The 24,205-nt window shown below is 60.0% G+C and overlaps 1 protein-coding gene across 1 annotated transcript; it reads left to right on the top strand.

Moving 5' to 3' along the window:
• The first annotated feature begins 809 nt into the window (after positions 1–809).
• SLC6A19 (solute carrier family 6 member 19) lies at positions 810–22,798 on the top strand. The gene is made up of 12 exons (XM_021939214.2): positions 810–1,285; positions 8,633–8,773; positions 10,336–10,473; positions 12,006–12,187; positions 13,090–13,200; positions 13,585–13,697; positions 16,030–16,158; positions 16,260–16,416; positions 18,364–18,568; positions 19,559–19,718; positions 21,595–21,757; positions 22,145–22,798. Exons 1-12 carry the CDS (start codon positions 1,084–1,086, stop codon positions 22,346–22,348), a joined length of 1,905 nt encoding a protein of 634 aa, XP_021794906.1. The 5' UTR covers positions 810–1,083; the 3' UTR covers positions 22,349–22,798.
• The last annotated feature ends 1,407 nt before the right edge of the window (positions 22,799–24,205 follow it).

Genomic DNA, 24,205 nt, shown 5'->3' with positions numbered 1-24,205 from the left:
AACGTTCCTCCAGCCTCTCCTGGACCCCGTGGTCAGCCCTGTGGCTTCCCTGCATGACCCCTCTGCTGGGGGGGCAGGGACACCATCTCCCCTTGCTGTCCCGTGCCTGGCACAGGACTGCCCCCCACGAAGTGCTCCACAGAAGGACAGAAACCCTGCAGTCCCCGGGAAGGCGGGGATCTGGGGTGGCTGCAGTTTCCATGACGCGGGACACTGCGTCCCCAGTGACTCCAGAGGGCCCATGGGGACGAGGCTGCCCCAGAGGGTGGCTCTGGGTCCTGAACCTATGACTGGGAGCTGGACTTCTCCCGCTCGGTGTTCTCCAGCTCAGCCAGGGATGGGATCTGGGCATCCAGGCTGGGGTTGGGCAGCGTAAGCTATTCATGACGAAGTTCATTACGAACCCCAGAATGAAACTGTGGCCCCGGAGACACAGCCATGGGAACCCCACTCTCAGGTTAATTCAGGCCACAACCCAAGCAGCCATGGTTCTGTGGGTACCGGTGAGAAGCCAGGCCCCGTTTAGTGCCCAGAGCCCCGAGGGGCCCAGGGTCTCACTGCCTGGTGTGAGCAGACCAAGTGCTGCCCCGGGGCCCCTGCTCCCGCCGAGCTCCCTGGACTGGGGTGGGGGCCGGGGATGCCTGTGCTCCAGGGAGCGGTGGAGAGGCCCACCTGGCTTCGTGCAGGTGGGGGCGTGCGGCAGCCAGGGGCTCTGACACTGTGGGGCAGAGCCAGCGTCCTGTGTCCTGTTTGTTTGCCTCAGTTCTTCCTCCCCGGGGCACCGGCTCACCTGTGTGCGTTTGTGCAGGGGGAGGGGTGGCCAGCACCACGGAGCAGCCTCCGGTTGCCCGACGGCAGTGGGTGGCTCTGCTGGCCCCAGGGCTGGGCGTCTCTGCAGATAAGGCATTAACAGTCCCTCCGTGGACGCGCCCTACAGATCTGCTGACGGCTGGCTCCGTTCTGCCCAGGTGCGTGGGGCGAGGTGCCAAAGGTTCTCTATAAAGTGCCCTGCTCCCAGCCCACGGCCACTCGCCCTCCAGCTTCTGCCCTGCCTGCTGTGTGCGGAGCCGTCCAGCGACCAACATGGTGAGACTCACGCTGCCCAACCCCGGCCTGGACTCCCGGATCCCGTCCCTGGCTGAGCTGGAGACCATCGAGCAGGAGGAGTCCAGCTCCCGGCCCAAGTGGGACAACAAGGCACAGTACATGCTCACCTGCGTGGGCTTCTGCGTGGGCCTGGGCAACGTGTGGCGCTTCCCCTACCTGTGCCAGAGCCACGGAGGAGGTAGGCTGGCCGGGCGGGGCTGCGGGCCAGGCCGTGGCCAGGGAAACTCAGACACATGCAGAGACCCTGGGCGGACGTCCTCCCCGGACCCTTGGCTCCCCAAGCACAGAGGGGAGAGGAGAAGCCGCAGGGCGTGGGGGAGCTGGGGCCCTCACCTGCCCTTGTGCCCAGTTCCTAGGCTGCTGGTGAGGAGATGGGCCTGGCCGGCACGACCCCAGGGCTTCGTGTGAGGCTCCAAGGAGGACCCCGAGTTCCAGACTGGCAGTCCTGGAAGGTTCTGGCCCGAGGGTGGGGCCGGGGAAAGGTTGCTTCTCCCGGTACAGCCCCTCCTCGGAGGACGCAGGGCCAAGACCTCCTGGGCATCACCTCTCGTCCCAGCCCCACAGGCGGGCACCTGCCAGTGCAGGGGGCAGAGGAGGTAGCTGGGTTGGGGGCAGGTGACCCTACAGGAGCAGAGTGGGTGGCCAGAGCCTGTGGACTTGGGCCTGGAGGCCAGCGAGCCGCTGTGCCCCCCTGACACACAAGCCTGGTGCTCCTCGTTCCTCTGGCTACTGGGGCCGAGGTGGGCATGGCCGCTGCTAGCATAGAGGTGACATTTGTGTTCCTGCTCAGTGGCCCTGAGCATCTGAGAAGTGGCTCCCAGGCCTGGCAGGGGGCTGCACGTAAGACCCACACTTGGGCTCGGCCTTGGGCTTGGCGAACCCTGAAGCTGCTGCCCCCATAAACCTGCTGCTTTCTCGGTGGAAGGTCCAGAAGGGCCGGGCGCCCTCAGGAAACAGGCTTCCTGCTGCCCTGGGGCTGTTCGTGGTGGGCCGTGAGGGTCTCAGCCTCCGTTCAGAGCCCTCCCTCGGTGGGCCCTGCTTTTTCTCACCGTGGAGAGCTGCTGTCTCTCATACGGGCTTTGTGATGGGAAGGTTTTTTTTTTTTTTTTTTTTTTTTTTTTTTTTTTTGAGACAGAGTCTCGCTCTGCCGCCCAGGCTGGAGTGCAGTGGCCAGATCTCAGCTCACTGCAAGCTCCGCCTCCCGGGTTCATGCCGTTCTCCTGCCTCAGCCTCCCGAGTAGTTGGGACTACAGGCGCCCGCCACCGCGCCCGGCTAGTTTTTTGTATTTTTTAGTAAAGACGGGGTTTCACCGTGTTAGCCAGGATGGTCTCGATCTCCTGACCTCGTGATCCGCCCGTCTCAGCCTCCCAAAGTGCTGGGATTACAGGCTTGAGCCACCGCGCCCGGCCGATGGGAAGGTTTTTAAAGAAAAACAGAGATGGGCTTTTCCTGAATCCGTTTCGCCTCCAGTGTTGTTGAGGAGTTGATCATGGCCTTGGGGGGTGGGCGCTTCACGAGCCTCCGGTCCAGCCGGCACTTCCCACTGGAGGCAGGGCGGGGTCCTCGGCCACTGCAATGCTATAGTCCCTGACAGTCCCCAAGTCTCAGCTCACCAAAGCCTCAGGGACTTCCTAGCCACTGTCCTCACTCCATCCCCCAGGGCCCTGTCCTGTGGGGAGGATCCCTGCTCTGACCCACACCCCAAGTTTGTTTAGCTTGGAGGAGAAACTGAGCCACAGGCACTGGGGACGGAGGGGCAGACACATGCCTCCTGGGAAGAGGAGGGGGTGGGACTGCCCGAGCCTGCCTGGGAAGTTACTTGTCTTTGCACAGACGGGCAAGTTCTAAGATGTAGGTTTGGGTGGGAATCTGATGGGGCTCCCAGCACCTCAGATAGTCCAGATAGTCCCCACTCTGACACTGAGAGACCAGCCGCTGTGCACAGTGGAGCCTGGGAGCGAGCAGCTTTCAAGCAGCGGATGCTGGCGCCGCACCCTGGGCCATGCTGGGGTGGGCAGGTGCGGGCAGCAGGCAGCGGGCTCCGGGCAGGCAGGCCCAGGTGAGGAGGGCCGAGCCGGGCTCTGGGATGTGCTGGGTCTCAGACGGTCCCGCTCCTGGGGTGGACACCAGCAGGCCCTTCTCCCCAGACCCCAGACAAGCTGCCGCTGACCTGGCCTTTCTGCTGGGCCACCAAGTCACCTGCTAGACTCTGAGGGCCACTGTCACCTGGGCCCCCATCAGCTGCAACATCACAGATGGCTCCACAGGGTTCTGGCAGTGCCCCCAGCCTGGAGGAACCCCGTGCCTTTTGGTCACGCTGTGGGGGCCGACCAGGACCCCACACACCAGACCACCAGCCTAAAAGAGCTGAAGCCTGCGTTGCAGCCAGAGGGACTCGGGCCAGCAGGGCAGGGCCCTGAGAATGGGAGACAGCTTTGCAGGCCACTGGGTTTCCCACCAGGGCACTCGTCTCCTGGTGAATCTAATCGGGGCTGCAGCTCGGCCGCCAGGGAGCTTTCAGGGAGGCAGCTGAAAGGACCTGGGGACACAGGGTCCCCGCCTCCGGCTCCGGGGGCCTCGTGGGCGCCAAAACAGGGGAGCAGGCAGCATCCCTGGGAGGCCGCACCCACAGACAGCACACCCTCTCTCTGTGCATCTCAGTGAGGGCTCCAGCATGCACGCCGTGTCAGTGACACCAGATTTCCTAATTTACGCGGGTCACCAAGACCAAATCGAGGGGAAGCAGGCAGCTGGGTCCTCCTGGCTTCCTTCCTGGAAGCCTCCTGAGTGTTTGGGATTGTCCTTCGAGGTTAAAAATCATTACGCCTCCGAGTCTCCTGTGTCTTAACAGATTTTGCTGTCCTTGGAGAGCCTGTGCCAGGTGGGCAGGCTCAAGGGACCCTTTCCCAAGGAAGGGCATTTCCAAACTCAGCCACCGCTCACCCGAGCCAGCTCAAGGGCGTGCTGTGCCTGGGCGTTCTCACCTGGGAAACGGGTATGATGGCAGAGCCCCCCTAGGGCGGTGTTCAGGTGGGGGGCAGGTGTGCAGGAACAGCTACCGAAAGCCGTGAGACGTGGTCAGCCAGGGCTCACCCCACTCACCCCCACCTGGGAGCACCACGTCCCCACGGCGGGGCCCCACAGTGCCGGTGGCCCAGGCGGAGACGCATTCACGGCCCCCTGAGTCTGTCCAGAAACCTCGGCTGCCCCGTGTGTCCCCGTCAGTGGCTGCTGACAGAGCCCACTCCACAGCTGGCCCCTCAGGGGCTGCCCCCCAGCTCCTCCGCACACGGCAGTGACCAGTGACGATGCCCGTGAGAGAGGCGGGAGCCTGAGGAGCTGCCCCTTCCAGGACCGTGTGGCCCCAGCACAGCTGTTTCTGGCTGTTTCTTCTTTGCTGCTCAGCACCTGGCCCCGGCGTCAGCTTTTCCCTGAGTCCGTCTACAGCTATTTCTTAGCAAAAATCCAGGCAGCATTTACTTGGTGCCACAAACACCACCTGCTGGAGAGAGAAAAAAGGGGAAGCTTAGTCCCTGCGAGAGAACTGCAGCTCCCTCCTCCCTGCTCCTCCCTCTCCTGGTTTCCCACTCAGGACAGACAGGAGGAACTGTGTGTCTGTGCTCAGTGTCTCTTTCCCTCTGGCTGCTTTCCATCTGGCCACGTCCCCCTTCCCCGCCCCATTCTCTCCGTTACCTGCTTCCACCTGAGTGAGCCAACGTCTGCAGCGCAGCAGACAGGCCTGGTTTCCAGGGACCTTTGCAACCACATCCAGGCGCCCTGCACTGCCCCATCAGGTGAAGCCACGCAGTGTTGTCTGGGCGCCGGCAGCCCTCTCTCCTTCTCTCCTTCCTCTGCGCCTCACCCCACACTAGGAAGAAGTCGCTGGGTTTAAAAGACAAATGTTCATATTCTGGTGGCTTTAATTGTCGAGAATGCTTGGCTTTCCTTGAGTTTCTTGGGGCAGGACAGCCCCCTTCATTGGGAGCAAGGGAGGGCCCGGCTGCCTCCGGGCTGCGTTTGGGGTAGAGTGGGTGTGTGCCCCCCAGTCCTCTCTGTTCACTGCTCCATGCTGAGCCTGAACCCCAGGGGTCGGGGGTTTGAGGGTCTCCTGCCCCAAGGAACTTTCAGAAAGGAGAGCCACCAGGAGCAAGGGCAACAACTGAGACTCTCAGAAGAGGGGACACCCTGGTGGGGTTTTCAAGGCTGAGTAGGAGTTTTCTCAATGGAGATGGAGTGGTAGGAAGACCCAAGCATTTAGGGTTAGGGCATAGTGGAGGGAAGGGAGGAGATGGAGAATGTTTGGGATCATGCACTTGCTTTTTCCCTGGTAGTTTTGTCTGGAAGAGTTTCAAATCAAGCTCTTGGGAAAAAAAAATTGGAGGAGCGAATCTTTTCTTATTTTAACCCAATGAGCAGGCCCTGCTGAGGTCTTGGGTGTCCCTGCAGGTGAGCCTGCAGCCCCCACCCCCTCCCATAGGGAACCTGCTGGTGGGCATCTCCTCCACCTGGCCTCGGGGACCGGCTGGTGGGCGTCTCCTGCACCTGGCCTCAGGGACCGACTGGTAGGCGTCTCCTGCACCCAGCCTGGGGAACCTACTGGTGGGCGTTTCCTGTGCCTGGCTTTGGGGACCGGCTGGTGGGCATCTCCTACACCTGGCTACCATTCCCCTCTGCCTTTCATCTCACGATGAATCCAGCATCCCGGCAGCCCACCCTACATACCTGGCTCTCCTGGAATTCCCCACCTACAGCTCCTGCTTCTGAAGGAACCTGTCCCCGGAGCCCCAGCTCAGAGAGAGGGACCTGTGCACAGGCCAGGACCTGTGTGGGGATAGAGGCTTCAGGCTCCAGAGGGCCCTGTTCCACCCAACAGGCAGGCACCAGGTGGACAGAGGGAGGAGGAGAGAGAAGAGGCTGGTGTTAAACTGGGAGAGGGAGGAGTGAGAAAGGCTGGCAAGGGGCAAGTAGGGAAGTCACGGCCGCCAGTACCTGGCTCCTCCCTCCCGCCTCTACCCACCCCTCCCTCCTCTCTCTCTGTCTCTCTCTCTCCATCGCCCTGTCTCTATTTCTCTCCTTCTCTGTCTCTCTCTGTTTCTGTCTGTGTGTGTGTCTCTCTGTCTCTTTCTCTGTGTCTCTGTCTCCCTCTCTGTGACTCTGTCTCTGTATGTCTGTGTGTGTCTCTGCCTCTCTCCCTGCTTCCCTCTCTGTCTCTGTCTCTCTGTGTCTCTGTCTCTGCGTGTGTCTCCGTCTCTCACACACGTGCAGTGCCATCCCCTGAGGATGGTAGTTTGGGGTCTGACATGGCCCTGCTGGCTGGGGAGACAGTGGCTGAGTCGGGGAAGGGAGGCAATGGGGAGGGAATGGGGGGAGCTCAGGGTTTAAGCGATTTGGTGGGAGAAGAACAAATGGAACACGTGTGTGGGGAAGGAGAGTGAGGGAGCCCGGCCTGGGGGCGGGAGGATGATGGGGGCTTGGCTCTGCTGGTGGGGCGGGTGCAGGCGGGTGTGTCACGCATCCCGTCTGAGAGGCCCCAGGGACACGCCGCGTGAGGAGGGGCTGTTGCTGGGCCCCCAGTGTCATGTGAGCAGCCCCACAGCCCTCCCTCTCAGGGTCAGTCACCACGGGACAGAAAGGTGGCCCAGGAGACAGGACCTAGGTTGGGATCAGGCTCATGGGGGTTTAGGACTTGCACACCCCCAGGCCCTTCAGCCACAGCTGTGTTTGGAATTCTTGCGCTGTTGCAGCTGCTGACCCCGGTCCCAAAGGCTGTCGGCTTCGCTGTGCTCACCCCGGCTGCAGCGCGGGTCTTCCGTCCAGCCTGGGGTAGGTGCGACGGGAGCTGCTTCCGCGTCCCCATAGCAGGGTGCTCGGGTTCAGTTAGGAGACGCACTGCGTGGTGTCAGGCCAGCCTCGGAAGTCGGGCCCCGTGGCCTGCACTCCTCTCTCCTGTTCCCTGACCCTAGTCCTTCTCCACCTTTGGGCGAAGGACCCACCGGTGTCCACGCTGCCCTGGCTGGATGGGAGTCCTGCCAAGGTCGTGTCTCTCCTCGCCCTCTGCCAAGCACCTTGGGCACTGTCACGACGCCCAGGAGTGGCTGCAGCTCATCCTGTGTGTGTAGGCTTGGGGCCTTGTGGCTGAGCTGGGAGGCTGTGCGTCCACCCACAGAGGGAGCGGTCAGGGCCGCCCGCTTGGCCGGGCGAGTGGAATTCGTGGGCGCGGCCAGGCCCCTTCTCCGGGTGCTGGGCTCTGAGAGGAAGCCGACCTATGCTTTTCAGCTTTGGTTTTTCGAAAGAGACAGAATTTAAAGACATGAGGAAACGTGAGTGTGAAATCCTTCTAAGCATCTGCGATTTTTCCTGAATCTCTTCTCCCGGTCCCAGGCTGACTCTGAGCCTCTACGCCTGATGACCGCAGGAGCCACGTGGCTTCCTCTCAGGATCAGCACATCCCTATCTTTTATCCAGTTCAAACCAATGTTCAAACAAACAACTCTCCAGCCAGTTGAAACACTAAAAGTGGCCCTCGGTTTAGACCATGAGTGATCGCTCTCAGTGCCTGGACAGTCCCACTTTCCTGCTACAGTTCTAGCCCAGAATGAATGACTACAATTTCACAAAGATTAAATAGCATCTTATGTCAAAGGTGATTTTTCAGTTTTCCAAATTAGAGAATTAGCCCCAGAATGATGGCTGAAGCTGTCCTTTTAGGGCAAAGAGGCAGCAGAGCGGAGGTGGGTAGATCCCCCATAAGACAAAACCGTAGTCACAGCAGAAGCAGAAATGTCTCAATGTAGTTTTCCTTTTTGCAATTTTTTATTGTTACTGAATACATATATGTAAAATTTGCCATTTTAATCATTTTTGCACGTACAGTTCAGTGGTATTAAAGGCACTCACAATGCCATGTAACTAGCACCTGGACCCAGGTCCATCTTTAGAACTCTGTCTTAAGAACCAGAACGGTCCCCACTAAACCCTAACACCCCACTGAGGCCACACATGGTTGCCAGGAAACAGTCCCTCCCCACAGGCATGCCAAATCCACAGAACGTTCATTAAGCCAAGGAAGGACATGGCAGGTGCAGCCGGCGCAGGTGGGGCAGGGGCGGGCACGCTGCTGTTGGAAGCCCCTGGCTGGACAGGCAAAAGCAGCTCCTCCGTGGGACCCCTGGACTGCCAGAGGGTGGGCAGGGAGGTCGACTCACAGGCAGCGGCTGTGGTTGCAGGTTGGTCAGTGCACGCGGGGCATGGACCACACCTCCCTTAACGACCACAACGTCCCGAGGTCCCACAGGTGGCCTCAGCCTGTGTGATGGTCAGGAACGGCCAGCTGCCCAGCAGTGCTTCCAGAACGTGGAGTCAGCTCTGGCCCTGATCCCGTGGACTGGCTGCTCCATCTCAGCTCTGTTCCCCCCAGTGGGCCAGCCACAGGGGCTGCAGGGTGCTGTGAATGGCTGCTCCTGAGGGAGGCCTTCCTGCTGCCGGGGGCCAGCTCTCAGGCGTGGCGGACTCCTCCCGTTACAGGAGCCTTCATGATCCCGTTCCTCATCCTGTTGGTCCTGGAGGGCATCCCCCTGCTGCACCTGGAGTTCGCCATCGGGCAACGGCTGCGGCGGGGCAGCCTGGGCGTGTGGAGCTCCATCCACCCAGCCCTGAAGGGCGTAGGTGAGTGCCTCGGAGCCGCTCCACCCGGGCCCAGGGGTCCCCTCTGCCATGGAGCCATTCCACCCGGGCCCAGGGTTCGCCTTGCCGGTCTCAGCGCCCCCGCTCCGCCTTCCCTGTCTGTGTCTGGCGAAACAAAGGTCCCAGGGTCGTCTCCTCCTGGAGGCCTTTGGAAACTCCAGGCCACTCCTGGTCACCAGGAACCAGACAGGCCAGCAGAGGCTGCCCGAGTCCCTGGCAGCCCAGGGCCCAGGAGGGTCCAGACTCTGGACAGCAGAGTGACCCCTCAAGCCCTGCTCAGGGCGGCGCTCAGCGAGAGCCCAGGGCCCAGGAGGGGGCGCCAGCCACTGCCCTCCCAGCCTCCTGTGTCCACTCCCCCACATCTAGTGAGGAGGTCCCCAGCACCGACACCCCCAGACATAGTCATTCATTTATAAACTCTGGGGCCCAGGAGCAGACCCAGTGCAGCCTCACCAAGAGGACACGGCTCATTAAGGCCTCAGAATATGGGCAGGCGGTGAAAGACGGAGGAGGAAAGGGCAGGGTCCAGTCCAGAAAGGGGTCTGAGTCCAGGAAGCACCTGCCCTTCAGAAGCCTGCAGGCTGGAGCAGAGCCCACACCCTCATCCCGGCCTCTCCCTCAGTCTCCAAGGCCTCCCTCCAGGCCCAGGGCCGTGCCCACGCCCTCTCCTGAGTCTCCAAGACCTCCCTCCTCTCTCTCTCTTTCTCTCTGTCTCTGTCGCTCTCTCTTTCCCCTCCTATTCTCTCCCTTCCCTCCCTTCCTCCCCCCACTCTCTCTCCCGCTCTCATTCCCCTCTCTGTCTTTTCCTCTTTCCCCCTCCTATTCTCTCTGTCTCTTCCCTGCTCTCTGTGTGTCTCTCTCTCTTCCCCATCTGTGTCTCTCCCTCTGTCTCTCTTACCCATCTCACACTCACATATTCACAACACACATTTGGTTTTGAGTTTGAAACTTCGAAAAAGCGTGTAGTACACAGCACACTCTCCATCCTGCCTAGTTGTCCCCAAATAATTGAGAAGATTCCCCTCTGCAGTTCCTGCTGTCTCCCCTCTCAGGAGTCCTCCACAGGTTTTCCTGAAGCCCACCACCTGTCCTGGGCACAGGGGCTTCCTGGTTTGGGGCAGGGCCAAGTGGGCAGTCCCCCCAGCCCGTAGGCAGCAACCAGGCTACTGGTACATCAAAAGTTCTCTGCCAAGGCTGTGGCCTGGATGCACCTGCTGGAGGCTGCACTGGGCAGGTGAGACCCATGCCTGGGGCCAGCCAAGCAGGCATGTGCCAGGAAGGTGTGAGCCGGGAAGGCGTATGCAGGGGAGGCGCGTGGAGGGGAGGTGTGTGTAGGGCAGGTGTGAGCCGGGAAGGCGTGTACAGGCTGCACCACGACATCAGCTGCACAATCCCGGCCCGCACTGGGTCTGCCCCTCAGATTCTGGGGCAGCCCATCCCGGCCGCACCCTGTGCCAGCCCTGGGACCTCCTGCTCAGAGTGGGGACGGGTGGCCAGAGGAGGGCGTGCCTCGGCCCCAAGCCTCAGCAGCAGCCTCCCTGCAGGCCTGGCCTCCATGCTCGTGTCCTTCATGGTGGGCCTGTACTACAACACCATCATCTCGTGGATCATGTGGTACTTCTTCAACTCCTTCCAGGAGCCTCTGCCCTGGAGCGAGTGCCCGCTCAACGAGAACCGGACAGGTGAGTCCCTGCAAGCAGCCCCGTCCGTCTCACCTGTGGGCTGCCGTGCCTCTCCTAGCAAGCACATGGCCTCACGAAACTCAGGTCAGGTGTGGCAGAAACCAGAGCCCCAAGGCAACTGGGCATCAAAAAATGGCAGCGCCAGAGAAAAGGCCTTCAAAGTGGTGGCTCTTTTGTCGGGGGTGTGGTGGAGGATGAGGCCCTTGGAGGAAAGTGTGGGAGCCCAGCGGGGGCTGTGCCCGCTCTGAGGGCCCGTGGTCACCAGTCCTGGAGTCCCTGTTCTCCAGGAAGGGACGTGGTGTCAGGACTGCCGCCTCCCGCCCCATGCATCCCTGCGTTGCTCTGCACAGGTGGGTCTGTCCTGCCCATGTGGGCCCCGCACTGCCATCTCACTCCAGCCCTTCCAGAACCCTCTTGGCCAGGGAGGGAGCGTAGGGGACAGACCCTCTACGTGTGACATGCAGTCAGCTCACGGCGATTCACAAGTGGCCCCGGGGCCTGAATGGCTTGGTCAGCACTGGCTTCTGGTCTGACCAGCACAGTGGGGCCAGCGGGACTTCCCTGCATGCTGCTGTTCCGTTGAGGCCAGCGAGACGGCCCCTCGGGTCGGAATAAGACAGGTCCTCTCACGATACGTGCAACCCTCACTGCACTCTGGGACTGTTGGGGCCCTTTCCTGCCTCTGGGGGTGTGGGGTCCTCTGGAATTAGACCACTTCCTCCTTAGAAGGGTCTCAGGGTGGTTCCACAAGCCCAGAGAGGCCCACGGTGGTGACAGTGTGTGGAGTGGCAGTTGCAGGCGAGGGCCCCAGCCCAGGAGCACACACGCTCTGAGGCCACCAGACTTGCACAGAGAAGAGGGAGCAGCGTGAGGCCAGGGTGCACCTGAATGTTGGGACTGGAGCCTTCTAACCAGTGCACCTGTGTAGGCATGTGTGCTCGTGTGCTCACAAAGGCGTGTGTGTACGTGGATGTGCAGGTGTGTGTACCAGATGGGTATGCAAGGGTGCAGCTGTGCATGTGTGCTGTGTGTGCGCATATGCCTGTGTGTGCAATGTGTATGCACACATGTGTGTGCACATAAGCATGTGTGCTGTGTGCATGTGCATGTGGTGTGGGGTGTAGAGGTACATGTACCGGATGTGCACGTGAGGATACAGTCATGCTTGTGTGCTGTATGTGTACATGCATGTGTATGCACGTGAGCATGTGTGCCTATGTGCACGTGTGTGTTGTGTGCATGTGTGTGCTTTGCATGTCCGTGCATGTGAGCACTTGTGTCTGTGTGCATGTGTGGGGTGTGCAGGTGCATGTACCAGATGTGCACACGAGGGGGCAGCTGTGCGTGTGTGCTATGTGTGGGTGTGCTTGTGCATGCACGTGAGCATGTGTGCCTGTGTTCATGTGCGCGTGTGGGTGTGTCACTGGTGTCAAGGCCTCTGGAGCAGCTGGCATTTCTTCCAACTCAGGGCCTTTCATTCTCCTCCCTTGGGGGATCCGCACCCTGAGGTGTGTGAATGGCCCTTTCATTAGGGTACGTGGACGAGTGTGCCAGGAGCTCCCCTGTGGACTACTTCTGGTATCGAGTGACGCTCAACATCTCCACGTCCATCAGCGACTCGGGCTCCATCCAGTGGTGGACGCTGCTGTGCCTGGCCGGTGCATGGAGCGTCCTGTACATGTGCACCATCCGTGGCATCGAGACCACCGGGAAGGTACTGCGTGGGCCCAGCGAGGCCGCAGGTGCTCCAGAGGGCAGGTGTGGGCAGCCCTGCATCCGGCCGGCAATACTCTAAAACCCAGTTCTGGGGGTCCCGGGCTCCGCCTTTCCCCAGACCCCACCAAGAGAGCTGCCTTTGCCCTTCAGCTCACTGGCCTGGGTGGCGGGAGGGGCCCTGCCTGCCCTAGGTTTCCTGAAATGACCAGACTTGGGGCCCCAGGAACTTGGCGTTGGCCCACACGACACTTAGCATTGTGTAGGAGTAATACAAACTACCGAAAAGAGACGGCGACGATGATGATGATGATGATAAAGTAGGAAGGTGGAAATGGAAGAGTGAGGCTCCATCTTCCCTACATGGGAATCTTTGGTGCGAGGTCCAGAGCAGCCAGCCGGTTCTCCTGGTGGGCCAGCAGCCTGTGAGGCCCTGACCCCCTCCCAACTCATCCCATATGCCCCGGCCCCTCAGGCCCGGCCCCCCCCCGACTCCCCCCGTCCCACATGCCGACGCCCTGCAGGCCCTGCCCCCATCCCCACCCATTCCACATACCCGGCCCCCCACAGGCCCCGCCCCCCACAGTCCTGGGGCCCCTTCCCCACATGCCTCAACCCCCACAGGCCTGGCCCCCCTCGCACCATTCCACATACCGGACTCCGCAGGCCAGGACCCCATCCCCACCCATTCCACATCCTCGGCCCCCTACAGGCCCTGCCCCCCACAGCCCCTGCCCCCATCCCCACCTGTCCCACATGCCCTGCCCCCCCACAGGCCTGGCCCCCTCCCCACCCTTCCCACATGCCCCGCCCACCATCCACCTGGCCCCCTTCCCCACATGCCCCGCCCCCCACATGCCCGGCCCCCTCCCTGCCCATCCCACATGCCGTGCCCCCCCGCAGGCCGTGTACATCACCTCCACGCTGCCCTATGTCGTCCTGACCATCTTCCTCATCCGAGGCCTGACGCTGAAGGGCGCTACCAATGGCATCGTCTTCCTCTTCACCCCCAACGTGAGTCCGCAAGGCTGCCCTGGGCCCAGACCCCAGGAGAGGCCTGGCTGCCCTGTGCCCCTGCCAGCCTCAATACCAGCTCTCTCACCCATGGAGACAGGCAGCCTGCTGCCCGACCAGTCCCAGGCCTGAGGAGGTCCACAGGGCCAGCGAGGGCAAGGCCTGTCCCTGGGGCCCGGGGCAGCTCCTGGGGGCGTGGCTTTGCCCCTATGAGCTGACGGAGCCCCCACAGGGAAGGAACTAGCTGCCACCCCAGGGGGACCGTGGCCTGTCCTGACCACCCCGATAGCCTTGACCCTCCCCAGCCTCCCTGGGACCACACCCTCCCAGGTCCCCATGGCCCCACCTACACCGCGAGTGGCTGAGGGTCTCCATGTGGTGCAGGTCACGGAGCTGGCCAACCCGGTCACCTGGCTGGACGCGGGTGCACAGGTCTTCTACTCCTTCTCCCTGGCCTTCGGGGGCCTCATCTCCTTCTCCAGCTACAACTCCGTGCAGTGAGTGCGGGCGTGGCGGGCCTCAGTTTCCCTCTCAGTCCTGGGGGGATCTTGCTGGGAGGATAAAAGACAAGGTGGAAAGTGCTCTGTGGCTGTGTGGCCGGGGCCTCCGTGCCGCGATGGGCCCGTTCCCTCATGCTTAGGGACCATGTGAGCTGAGTCTAGAGTACAGCGTGTGGAGGAGGGGCAGGTCTCCCTTCGAGGAGGGCCAGGAACCCAGGGCCTGCAGCTTTCCCCATACCCGTCCCTCCGCAAGCCTGGTGCGGGCCTCTCCTGTGCTCTCCCCAGTTCCCTGCTCCATGCCCACATCGCTTCCAGCCCACCCTTGGGCATCCCAGGTGCCCAGACATGTGGCGCCCCCAACGACCTCCACGTCCCTGACCAAGGTCTGATCCTTCCACTGCCCCTTCCCCACATAGCCACTGCGCATACCCTGGAGTCCCCAGCAGCATCTGGGAGGAGCACAGCTGGTGTCAGTTCATTTCCACTCGCATTTATGAAGCTCCTACTGTATGCCCAACTGGGTGCATCAGGGCCCGCCCTCAGTGACCTGCGGCTCTGCAGGTTGACAAGCAAGCGCAGAAATTGTCCTGTGTGTGGTGACCAGAATTTCAGAGCAGAAGGGGCTGGGGGTGAGGGAGGACTCCTAGGGGTCAGGGTGGCCCTCTAGGCTGGGAAGGTGCGATTGGAGTCAGACACAGGGGACCCTCAATGCAAGGGGGCAGGGCCTGGGCAGGGAGGGTGGGTCCTGGGTGTGAGGGGCGGGGCTGGTCAGGGAGGGCATAGCTGGGGCATGGTTGGGGCTTGGCAGGTGTAGAGCCCAGGCAGGGAGGGCTGGGGTGCAGAGACAGGTGCACTTGGAGGCACGTGCAGGATGGGGTTGGGGGCAGAGAGGGTGTTGGAGGGACAGGAAGGACCCTGGAGTCATTGTTCGAGCACTGGGTGGAGCGGCTGAGGTGGAACTGAGGGTTTTTTGTGGAGTGGCTGAGGTGGAACTGAGGGTGAATTATTTTTATAACAGCTTTATTCAGAAAACTTGTATACCACACAATTCCCCCATTTGGAGTGCCCAGTTCAATGGTCTTAAGTACATTCACAGAGTTGTGAAGCCAGTCATCACCACTGTCCAGTTCTAGAACATTCCAATCAGCAAAAGCCCCACATATGTGAGCAGCTGCTCCCCAGTGCCCTGTCCTCCTGCCCTGGGTGAACACTGATGTGCTGTCTGCCTCTGTGGCTGTGCCTGGTGTGGACATTTCCTGCGAATGGCGTGGCCACATTGCCACAGCCTTATGTCTGATCCTTGCATGGGGCACGACATCCTCAAGGCTCATCCCATCACAGTTGGCGTCAGAGCGCCATTATTGTTTAGGGCTCAGCAATATTTCATGGTGTGCGTGGACTACGGTTTGTGCATCATCCATCTGTGGACATTTTCCACATTTTGGCTATCGTGAGTGATGCTGCTATGAGCCTGTGTACGCATTTTTGTGGATGCACACTTTCATTCTCCTGGGTGTGCACCTAGGAGTGTAGTTGCCGTGTCATATGGGCCTCTGTGTGCAGTCCTTGGAGGAGCTGTCAGGCTGTTTTCCACAGTGGCTGCTCCACTCACATTCCCACCAGTGTGTAGGAAGCTCCAGTTTCCCTATATCTTCACCAACACTTGTTATCATCTGAGTTTTGTTTCTGGCCATCCCAGCAGGGATGTGGTGAGGTCTCACTGCAGTTTGATTGGCATTTCCCTGAGGCTAACACATTCGGCTTTTGATGGAAGCATCTGGAAGGATGGTGTCAGCATCAGCTAAAACAGGAAGGGTGGAGTGAACTGGCTGGGTTGGGTCAGAGAAGTTGGGGCTTGAGTTCAGCACACACTGAGCACAGGGTGCCTTTAGGAAATGGTGAGGTCTCAGCGGCCGAGCAACTGGACAGGACGCCTAGGGTGGGGGCTGGGGAGAGCGGGTGTGATGTCTTTGGCCTGGAGCTGTCCCTAGAGGCCTGATGGAAGTTACCGCAGGCATGAGACGGGGAGGGAAGAGACCTGAGCTCTATAACCAGAGTGGTTTGGGGAGTCAGGAGCAGTCAGAGCCCCGGGCAGCCCCTAAGCTGAGACCAGGTCAGCAGGGGACCAGGCGCTGCCCTGGGGCCACCTCTGCATCCCCTGAGCCTGCTCAGAGTGGAGCAGGGGCTCCGGCTGCCTTCCTGTGTCACTCAGTGGCTCAGCCTCTCGCTCCTGGAGCTGGCGCCCTGGGCGGGACGTGGGTGCTGCCCTGTGCTGTGTCCTGACCCGGGGCCTCATCGCCAGCCGCCATGACACTGGTCTTGTCTGCAGCAACAACTGCGAGAGGGACTCGGTGATCGTGTCCATCATCAATGGCTTCACATCCGTGTACGCGGCCATTGTGGTCTACTCCATCATCGGGTTCCGCGCCACACAGCGCTATGACGACTGCTTCAGCACGTGAGTGGCCGTCCCACCTTCCAGGTGCCTTGGCTGCGCCTCCAGGAAGCCTCCCGGCCTCCCTGGCCCCAGCTGGCCATCAGCCTCCATCTGACCCACAGGAACATCCTGACCCTCATCAACGCGTTCGACCTGCCTGAAGGTAACGTGACCCAGGAGAACTTTGCAGAGATGCAAAGGCAGTGCAACGCCTCCAACCCCGCAGCCTATGCGCAGCTGGCGTTCCAGACCTGCGACATCAACTCCTTCCTCTCGGAGGTAGGCCCGTTCCGGAGCTCGAGGCAGAGAGGGGACACCCCTTGCTGGCACCTCAGAGTCCGGCCACCCCTGGGCCCCTGGCCTGTGGAGGACACAGATGCTGAGCTTCTGCCGGGAGGCCCAGCTCCCATTGTCTGTTCTGCCTGGTGTCCAGGGCTCTTCCGTCTGGGGTGCTGGTGTCTGCCAGGCCACGAGATTTCACTTCTGAGGCTCCTGTTACACTCAGAGGCAGAGGCTCAGAGGCAGGAGCCGGGGAACACCATGGGCTGCCCCTGCGTTCTTTCCCATGAAACACACAAAACACTCCCTGGGACCATCTGTAATGTAACAACTTCTATCAACACTGAAAGAGTTTGTGTAGCTGTTTTCGAACTTGTGAGGCCACCAGGACAGGTTTTATTTTGGACCGGCTGGCACATCTCAGTCACGCCGATACTGAGGATACTCTATGTGATGAGCGCGTTTGAATACTCTTTCCATAGTTAATGAAGTTTAGATGCTGCTACAATTAAAGGTCGACATTTGCTGATTTTAATTACGCAATTTTCTTTTGGGGAACCACCCCATATTTTGCGGGCATCAGGCACTTCAGGACCCAGCGCTGCTACTCCAGTGGCCGCGGGGAGAAAGCTGGGCAGAGCGAGTCATTTCCGCTCCAGCTGGAGCCAGGCAGAGGGCTTCACGGCCTCTCCCAACCCTGTTCCACCAACTGCCGGACGCCTCCAAGTGCAGGATGTGCAGGCAGGAGGGGCCCAGCAGGGCCGTCCTGGTCTAAATGTCTTTTTTAAAAGCAACTTTAAAGAGGTATAATTATGCACCATGAAATTCACTCATTGGCAGTGCCTTGCACAGCCATGTGCAGCACCCCGTCCATGCCCGCAAGGTTTCCGTTTGCTGTCGCTCCCCACTCCTGGCAGCCCCAGGCACCCCCTCTGCTGCTCTGCCCACCTGCCTTTTCTAGAAACGCCACAGAAAGAAACCCCATGGTGTGCGATCTTCTGGCAGGGCTGCCCTCGGCAGTGCCATTCTGAGAAGCACCAGAGTTGCTACAGGTCGGCGCCTCCATCCTGGCACCTCCTCCCACCTCCTCCCACCTCCCACCCTGCACTGAAGAGCAGCGTACCTTGTATGCACATGCTGCCGCCTGCTTCTGACAATTTCCTTTAAACTCTTCAGAGCCCTCCACAAGCCATGTCCTGCTGTGTAAGGGGTTACTCTTGTCCCTGGAGCTCACATAGATGTGTTAGGCGGCCATGAAGGACCCTGTCTTCGGGTGGGTCCTTGAGTCCTCCCACCTCCGATCCCTGAGCCAGTAGCCTGCAGGGAGCCCCACTGAGCTGGGCAGGTCCCTCAGCCTCATGAGTGGAGGTTTTCCTCCCGAGATTCCACAGCCAGGACTGCTGATCACCAGGACCGTGATGGGCCGGGGCCTGGTTCTCGGTGATGGTCTGGGACCAGACACAGGAGCAGAAGGTCAGCCATGGGGCCTCCGGGTGGCCGCACCTTGGTGGTTCTTATCCAAGAGCCTGTCTGTGGGCACAGCCTGCTCTAACTCGGCCGTCGGCCACTTGACTTCCGAGCACATCCAGGGCATGCGTTTATTAACAGGCGACTCACGTAACACCTTGTGTACACGGCTCAGCCGCACTGGATCAGGGCTGTGTGGGCTGTGAGGTCTCAGAAGGTCCCTGTGTTGGGAGATCCCATCTGTGGGCGGAACGGGGCTCTGAGTGCCGCTTGGTGATGGGATCCACTTGCTGGTCGTGATGCATAGTTTAGCTTTTGAAAATACACTTTGGGCCTGAAAGATAAGATCTAGCTATTTCATGACAACTCAGACCTGCCCGCCCCGTGCTGCGTGGCTTGGCGATGCACAAAACCTCGGGCAGGGAGGAGAGGGAGTCCGTGGGGGGCAGAGGCCCTGGTGACTGTGTGTCATCCGTGCAGGGTGTGGAGGGCACAGGCCTGGCCTTCATTGTCTTCACCGAGGCCATCACCAAGATGCCGGTGTCCCCACTGTGGTCCGTGCTCTTCTTCATTATGCTCTTCTGCCTGGGGCTGTCATCTATGTTTGGGAACATGGAGGGCGTCATTGTGCCCCTGCAGGACCTCAGAGTCTTCCCCCCGAAGTGGCCCAAGGAGGTGCTCACAGGTGCGTGTGCAGTCGGGTGGGGTCCCCATGGCAATGGTGCCACCTGTGGGGTGGCAGCCCCTGGGGGTGTGAACAACTCTGTCCCCTGGCCGTGTGTGCAGCCCCCGGGTGTGTGGGCAGCTCTGTTCCCCGGCCATGTGTGCAGCCCCTGGCCGTGTGTGCAGACCCTGGGTGTGTGGGCAATTCTGTTCCCCAGCCGTGTGTACAGCCCCGGCCATGTGTGGGCTGGTGTGTGAGCAGCTCCATCCCCGGCCGTGTGTGGAGCCGGGTGTGGGCGGCTCTGTTCCCCGACCCCGTTCATGCAGCCCGGGTGTGTGAGGCAGCTCTGTCCCCAGCCGTGTGTGCAGACCCCAGGTGTGTGGGCAGCTCTGTTCCCGGCCGCCTGTGCAGCCCGGGGTGTGTGGGCAGCTCTGTCCCCAGCCGTGTGTGCAGGCCAGGGTGTGTGGGGCAGCTCTGGTTTCACGGCCATGTGCAGCTTCCGGGTGTGGGCAGCTCTGTCCCCCAGCCGTGTGTGCAGACCCCGGGTGTGTGGGCAGCTCTGTTCCCCGGCCGTGTGTGCAGCCCCTGGGTGTGTGGGCAGCTCTGCTCCCCAGCCGTGTGTGCAGACCCCGGGTGTGTGGGCAGCTCTGTTCCCCGCTGTGTGGGCAGCTGTTTCCCGGCCGTGTGTGCAGACCCCGGGTGTGTGGGCAGCTCTGTTCCCCGGCCGTGTGTGCAGCCCCCGGCCGTGTGTGCAGACCCTGGGTGTGTGGACAATTCTGTTCCCCGGCCGTGTGTGCAGCCCCCGGCCATGTGTGCAGACCCCGGGTGTGTGGGCAGCTCTGTCCCCCGGCCGTGTGTGCAGCCCCTGGGTGTGTGGGCAGCTCTGCTCCCCAGCCGTGTGTGCAGACCCCGGGTGTGTGGGCAGCTCTGTTCCCCGCTGTGTGGGCAGCTGTTTCCCGGCCGTGTGTGCAGCCCTGGGGGTGTCAGCATCTCTGTCCACCCGGCCTGCAGGCCTCATCTGCCTGGGAACATTCCTCATTGGCTTCATCTTCACACTGAACTCCGGCCAGTACTGGCTCTCCCTGCTGGACAGCTATGCCGGCTCCATTCCCCTGCTCACCATTGCCTTCTGCGAGATGTTCGCTGTGGTCTACGTGTACGGTGTGGACAGGTAGGGGCCACAGTGGGGACCGGTGCCTCTAATGCAGAAAAGCCAGGTCACAGGGCATTCCTGTGAGGCGGACCCGGGCTGTGTTCAGGGTACAGAGGGAGAGTCTATGGCCTGGGACCTCGGCTGGCCACAGAGGCAGGTGTACACCTCTCCTGGCGGCAGCAGAGGGCATCAGCAGGGCCCTGGCCTGCCGATAATGGGAGCTCCGTGTTGCTGGGAGCCAGGAAGCCCGGTGGAGCCCAGACCTTGGCAGTGCCCATGCAGAGAGCCAGAGCTGCATGCTCAAGGCCGCTGCAGGGCCCATGGCAGAGATGCTCCTTGTGTGTGCTGGGGGGTGGGGACTGCCTTATGTCCCTGGCGCTCCAGGCCCTTCTAGGGACACACAGGCTCCAGCAGTGTGGTAGAGCCTCAGACAGGGACTCTTGGTCGGAGCCACCACAACTTTAGAAATAATCGGACAAGGCCAGGCACGGTGGCTCACGCCTATCATCCCAGCATTTTGGGAGGCCAAGGTGGGCAAATCACTTGAGGTCAGCAGTTTGAGACCAGCCTGGCCAACACGGTGAAACCCCACCTCTACCAATAATACAAAAATTAGCCACACATGGTGATGCATGCCTGTAATCCCAGCTACTCAGGAGGCTGAGGCAGGAGAATGGCTTGAACCCAGGAGGTGTAGGTTGAGGGGAGATCACACCACTGCACTCCAGCCTGGGTGACCAAGTGAGGCTCCATCTCAAAAAAAAAAAATAAAAGGAAAAGGAGAAGGAGAAGAAGAAGGAGAAGGAGGAGGAGGAGGAGGAGAAGAAGAAGAACAAGAGGAAGAAGAAGAAGAGGAAGAAGAAGGAGGAGGAGAAGGAGGAGGAGGAGGAGAAAGAAGAGGAATAAAGAAGAGGAAGAAGAGGAAGAAGAAGAGGAAGAAGAAGAAGAAGGAAGAAGAAGAAGGAGGAGGAGGAGGAGAAGGAGGAGAAGGAGGAGAAGAAGAAGTGGAAGAAGAAATAATTGGACAGACTCAGTTAACATTGATCAGGCACAGCCCTGCAGGCTCCTGGCTCGGGAAACCTGTCCTGCGTCCCTGGCAGTGGGGTTTGCAGGACACAAGGACAGTAAGCTCTTCAGCACTGGATGAGTGAGGACAGAGCTCGCACCAGCCCGGGGGAGCCATGGAGAAGGCTGAGGGACACGGCACGCTGGCCATGCTATTCTAACATCACACAGATATTGTCAAAGAATGTTTAGGCCTGACGTGTGGGTTAGCTGCAGGCTGGTGCTGCCAGGTGTGAGGTGCATGCATAACTGTCTAAATGTGGGACATGTGGGACCAGCTACTCCTCACATGCTTCTGCAGGGACCAAGGGTACTCACCTGCACACTGCAGGCCTGGGACCAGCTTCGGTGTAACCTCCCGCCTGCTCCATCCTGATTTCTGCAGACAATAAACTCCTTTGCGCAGAAGAGGGTTCAGCAGAGGACGGGAATTGAGTAGTAGGGTGGGGAAGGTGTGGGGTTTTCCAACTTCAGGGTGCTGCTAAGGAAGGAGAGGCTGCGGGTGTCTGGCGGCGCTCCCTCCTCCAACCCCCCATTCTGCACCGGTGACCACCTCAGGCGTGGGTGTCGGCGGGGCACCTCTGACCATGGGCTTGCCGTCGAGCACTGGCTGGTGATGTCATAGGGCTGAGACAGCTGCTGGCCGTGCCCACAGATGGCTCTGCTTGAGGAGGTACTCATGGGCAGGAGTGAGGGATGGGGCCCTGGCGAGGGGAGACTGGGCACCTCGCAGCACGATGCCGTCTGTTCAGGTAGCAGAACGCACAGAAGCTTGGCGAGTTGAAGCCCAGCTGGTAGCAGCAGCGACAGCTGTCTCTGGCCTTGGCAGGTTCAATAAGGACATCGAGTTCATGATTGGCCACAAGCCCAACATCTTCTGGCAAGTCACGTGGCGTGTGATCAGCCCCCTACTCATGCTGACCATCTTCCTCTTCTTCTTTGTGGTCAAAGTCAGTGAGGAACTGACCTACAGCATCTGGGATCCTGGCTACGTAAGTGCCCAGGCAGTCTCCTGGGGTGGGGAGAGGAACGGGAAAGGGGAAAGGAGGACACACATCCACACACATGGCACATGCACACACAACACACATACCCACATACATGGGCACACACGCTCACACTCAGGTGCAGTCCAGCCACCACCCCACACAACTTGCTGGTTCCCCCCTCCCTGACACCAGCATGTCACGCCATCCCAGGAGGGAGGTGGGTGGGCTGGGAGTTGGGAGGCAGGGGAAAGAGAAAGCTGGAGGAGCCCCAGGCCACCCTGCCCATCCCACAGGACAGGAGGTAAGAGTCATGGGGTGAGGGACCTTTGCCCCAAAGTGAACCCCGCTGGCTCCCGAGGTGCTTACTCACCCATGGGACTCTCTCCCCAGGAGGAATTTCCCAAATCCCAGAAGATCTCCTACCCAAACTGGGTGTATGCAGTGGTGGTGATTGTGACCGGAGTGCCCTGCCTCACCATCCCCAGCTATGCCATCTACAAGCTCATCAGGAACCGCTGCCAGAAGCCAGGGGACCGTCAGGGGCTGGTGAGCACACTGTCCACAGCCTCCGTGAACGGGGACCTGAAGTACTGAGAAGGCCGAGCCCACCGCGTGCCACACACTGGTGTCAGGGAAGGAGGAAACGGCAAGACCTCTGGGGTGCACCTGCATGTGTGTGAGCGTCAATGTATGCTCATGTGTGTGTATTTGTATTTTATACACATGTGCCATGTGTGCAGATATGTGTCGTGTGTGCATCTACATGTATGGGCACCATGTGAGCGTACACATGTGTGCATGCATATACATGTGTGTGACTGTGTTGTACATGTGTGTGCCATGTGTGTAGATGTGTGTCGTGTGTGCACGTACATGTATGGTCACGGTGTGAATGTGCACATGTGTGTATTCATATACATGTGTGCACGTGTGTACCTGCATATTTACTGCCCATATGTGTGCGTGCATGTATATATGGACATGCATGCCTGTGTTGTGTGTGGTGTGATATATGTGAACACATGTGTATACATGCATGCACATGTGCTCGTATAATGGGTGGCCGCATGCATGCATGTGTGTATACCTGTGAGTGTATATACATGCATGCAGTTGTGTGTATGTGTGTTCTGCGTGTGTGTGCATGCATGTACATGTGCACAGGTGTATATGTGCATGTATGCCTGTGTGACGTGTGTATATGTGAGCATGTGTACATGGGTGTGTGTCTGTATATGTGTGTGTTGTGTGTAAGTGTGTGATGTGTGCTCATGTGTGTGCATATGCAGGCATGTGTGTATCTGTGCATGCCTGTGTGTATGCATGTACACATATGGACACGTGTGGATATGTGTGCATACACGTCGATGGGACACATGCCTGCCACTCAGGGCCCAGCCATCTTCTGTGTCCGTCCTTGCCACAGACACGGGATGCGTGTGCAGAGGCCCGGGGAGCAGACCACTGGGGACGTGCTGCACCCTGCACATGCCCAGGGGATGCGGAAGCTGCAGCCGGGGTGGGGGGCAGCACCTCTGTGCTTCCTCTCTGTGGATGGCAGGAGACGAAACCACAGGTTACTGTCTGGGCTCCTGGGAGCGACTTTTGCTGCCCACCTCCACCCATCCCCTTCCCCTTGGTGTTGACCTTTGACCCAGGGGTTCCCAGGGCCCTGTAGCCCTCGACCGGGAGCAGCCTCTCAGAAGCCAGAGCGGGCAGTTGCTGGTGATTCTGAGAAAACTTGGCTGCATCGTCCGGAGCCGTGCCTCCAGTCGGTCTCTGCCAAGTCTCTGCGTCCTGGCCGTTTCCTGGCTTAATGAATGCCAGCCATTTAATCATTGCTCCTGCCACCACAAATAGATGAGCAGTTAAATAAAACTCAACTTGGCATAATTCAAGGCAAATACCACTCTGTGCATTTTCTTCAGAGGACACGAGCTGTGTGAATTTTTAGCCAGACTTTGGAAAAGATGGGTTACAGGGTAACTCAACCCTGGCACCATCCTTGGGCACTCTATGTGTCCAGGGCACCTTCAAGGACCATGCAGCCCCCAGAAGCCTCCAGTCCCTGCGCCACTCAGTGAAGCCCAGCCTGGCACCTGCTCTGCCCCCATCATGGGATGGGCCCCTGTTGGGGTTTGACGTTTCATCTCAGCCACAGGCAGTTGGCACTTGGGACATCTGCTTCAACGGACAGGTCACCTCTGCTTTCCATGGAAGAATCTGGATGCTTACATTAAACTGATGTTCTGAGAATTCCTATGGGCAGGACTGAAAGCCTGGTGTGTCCTGGTGTGATGTTCCACTCACAGAAACCTGGTCACACTCGTCCCTTCCAGCACCCCGTCCAGCGGTGACCGCACGCACTGACAGCACCCCGTCCAGCCAGTGGCGACCGCACACACTGAGTCCTCCTACCAGCCTCTTCCACCCCTGCTGACTGTCGCTGGG

The sequence above is a fragment of the Papio anubis genome, chromosome 5 (genome assembly GCF_008728515.1).
Source record: "Papio anubis isolate 15944 chromosome 5, Panubis1.0, whole genome shotgun sequence".
Taxonomy (NCBI): domain Eukaryota; kingdom Metazoa; phylum Chordata; class Mammalia; order Primates; family Cercopithecidae; genus Papio; species Papio anubis.
The sequence above is the reverse complement of the archived record's forward strand: the minus strand, read 5'-3'. Positions and strand labels throughout refer to the sequence as shown.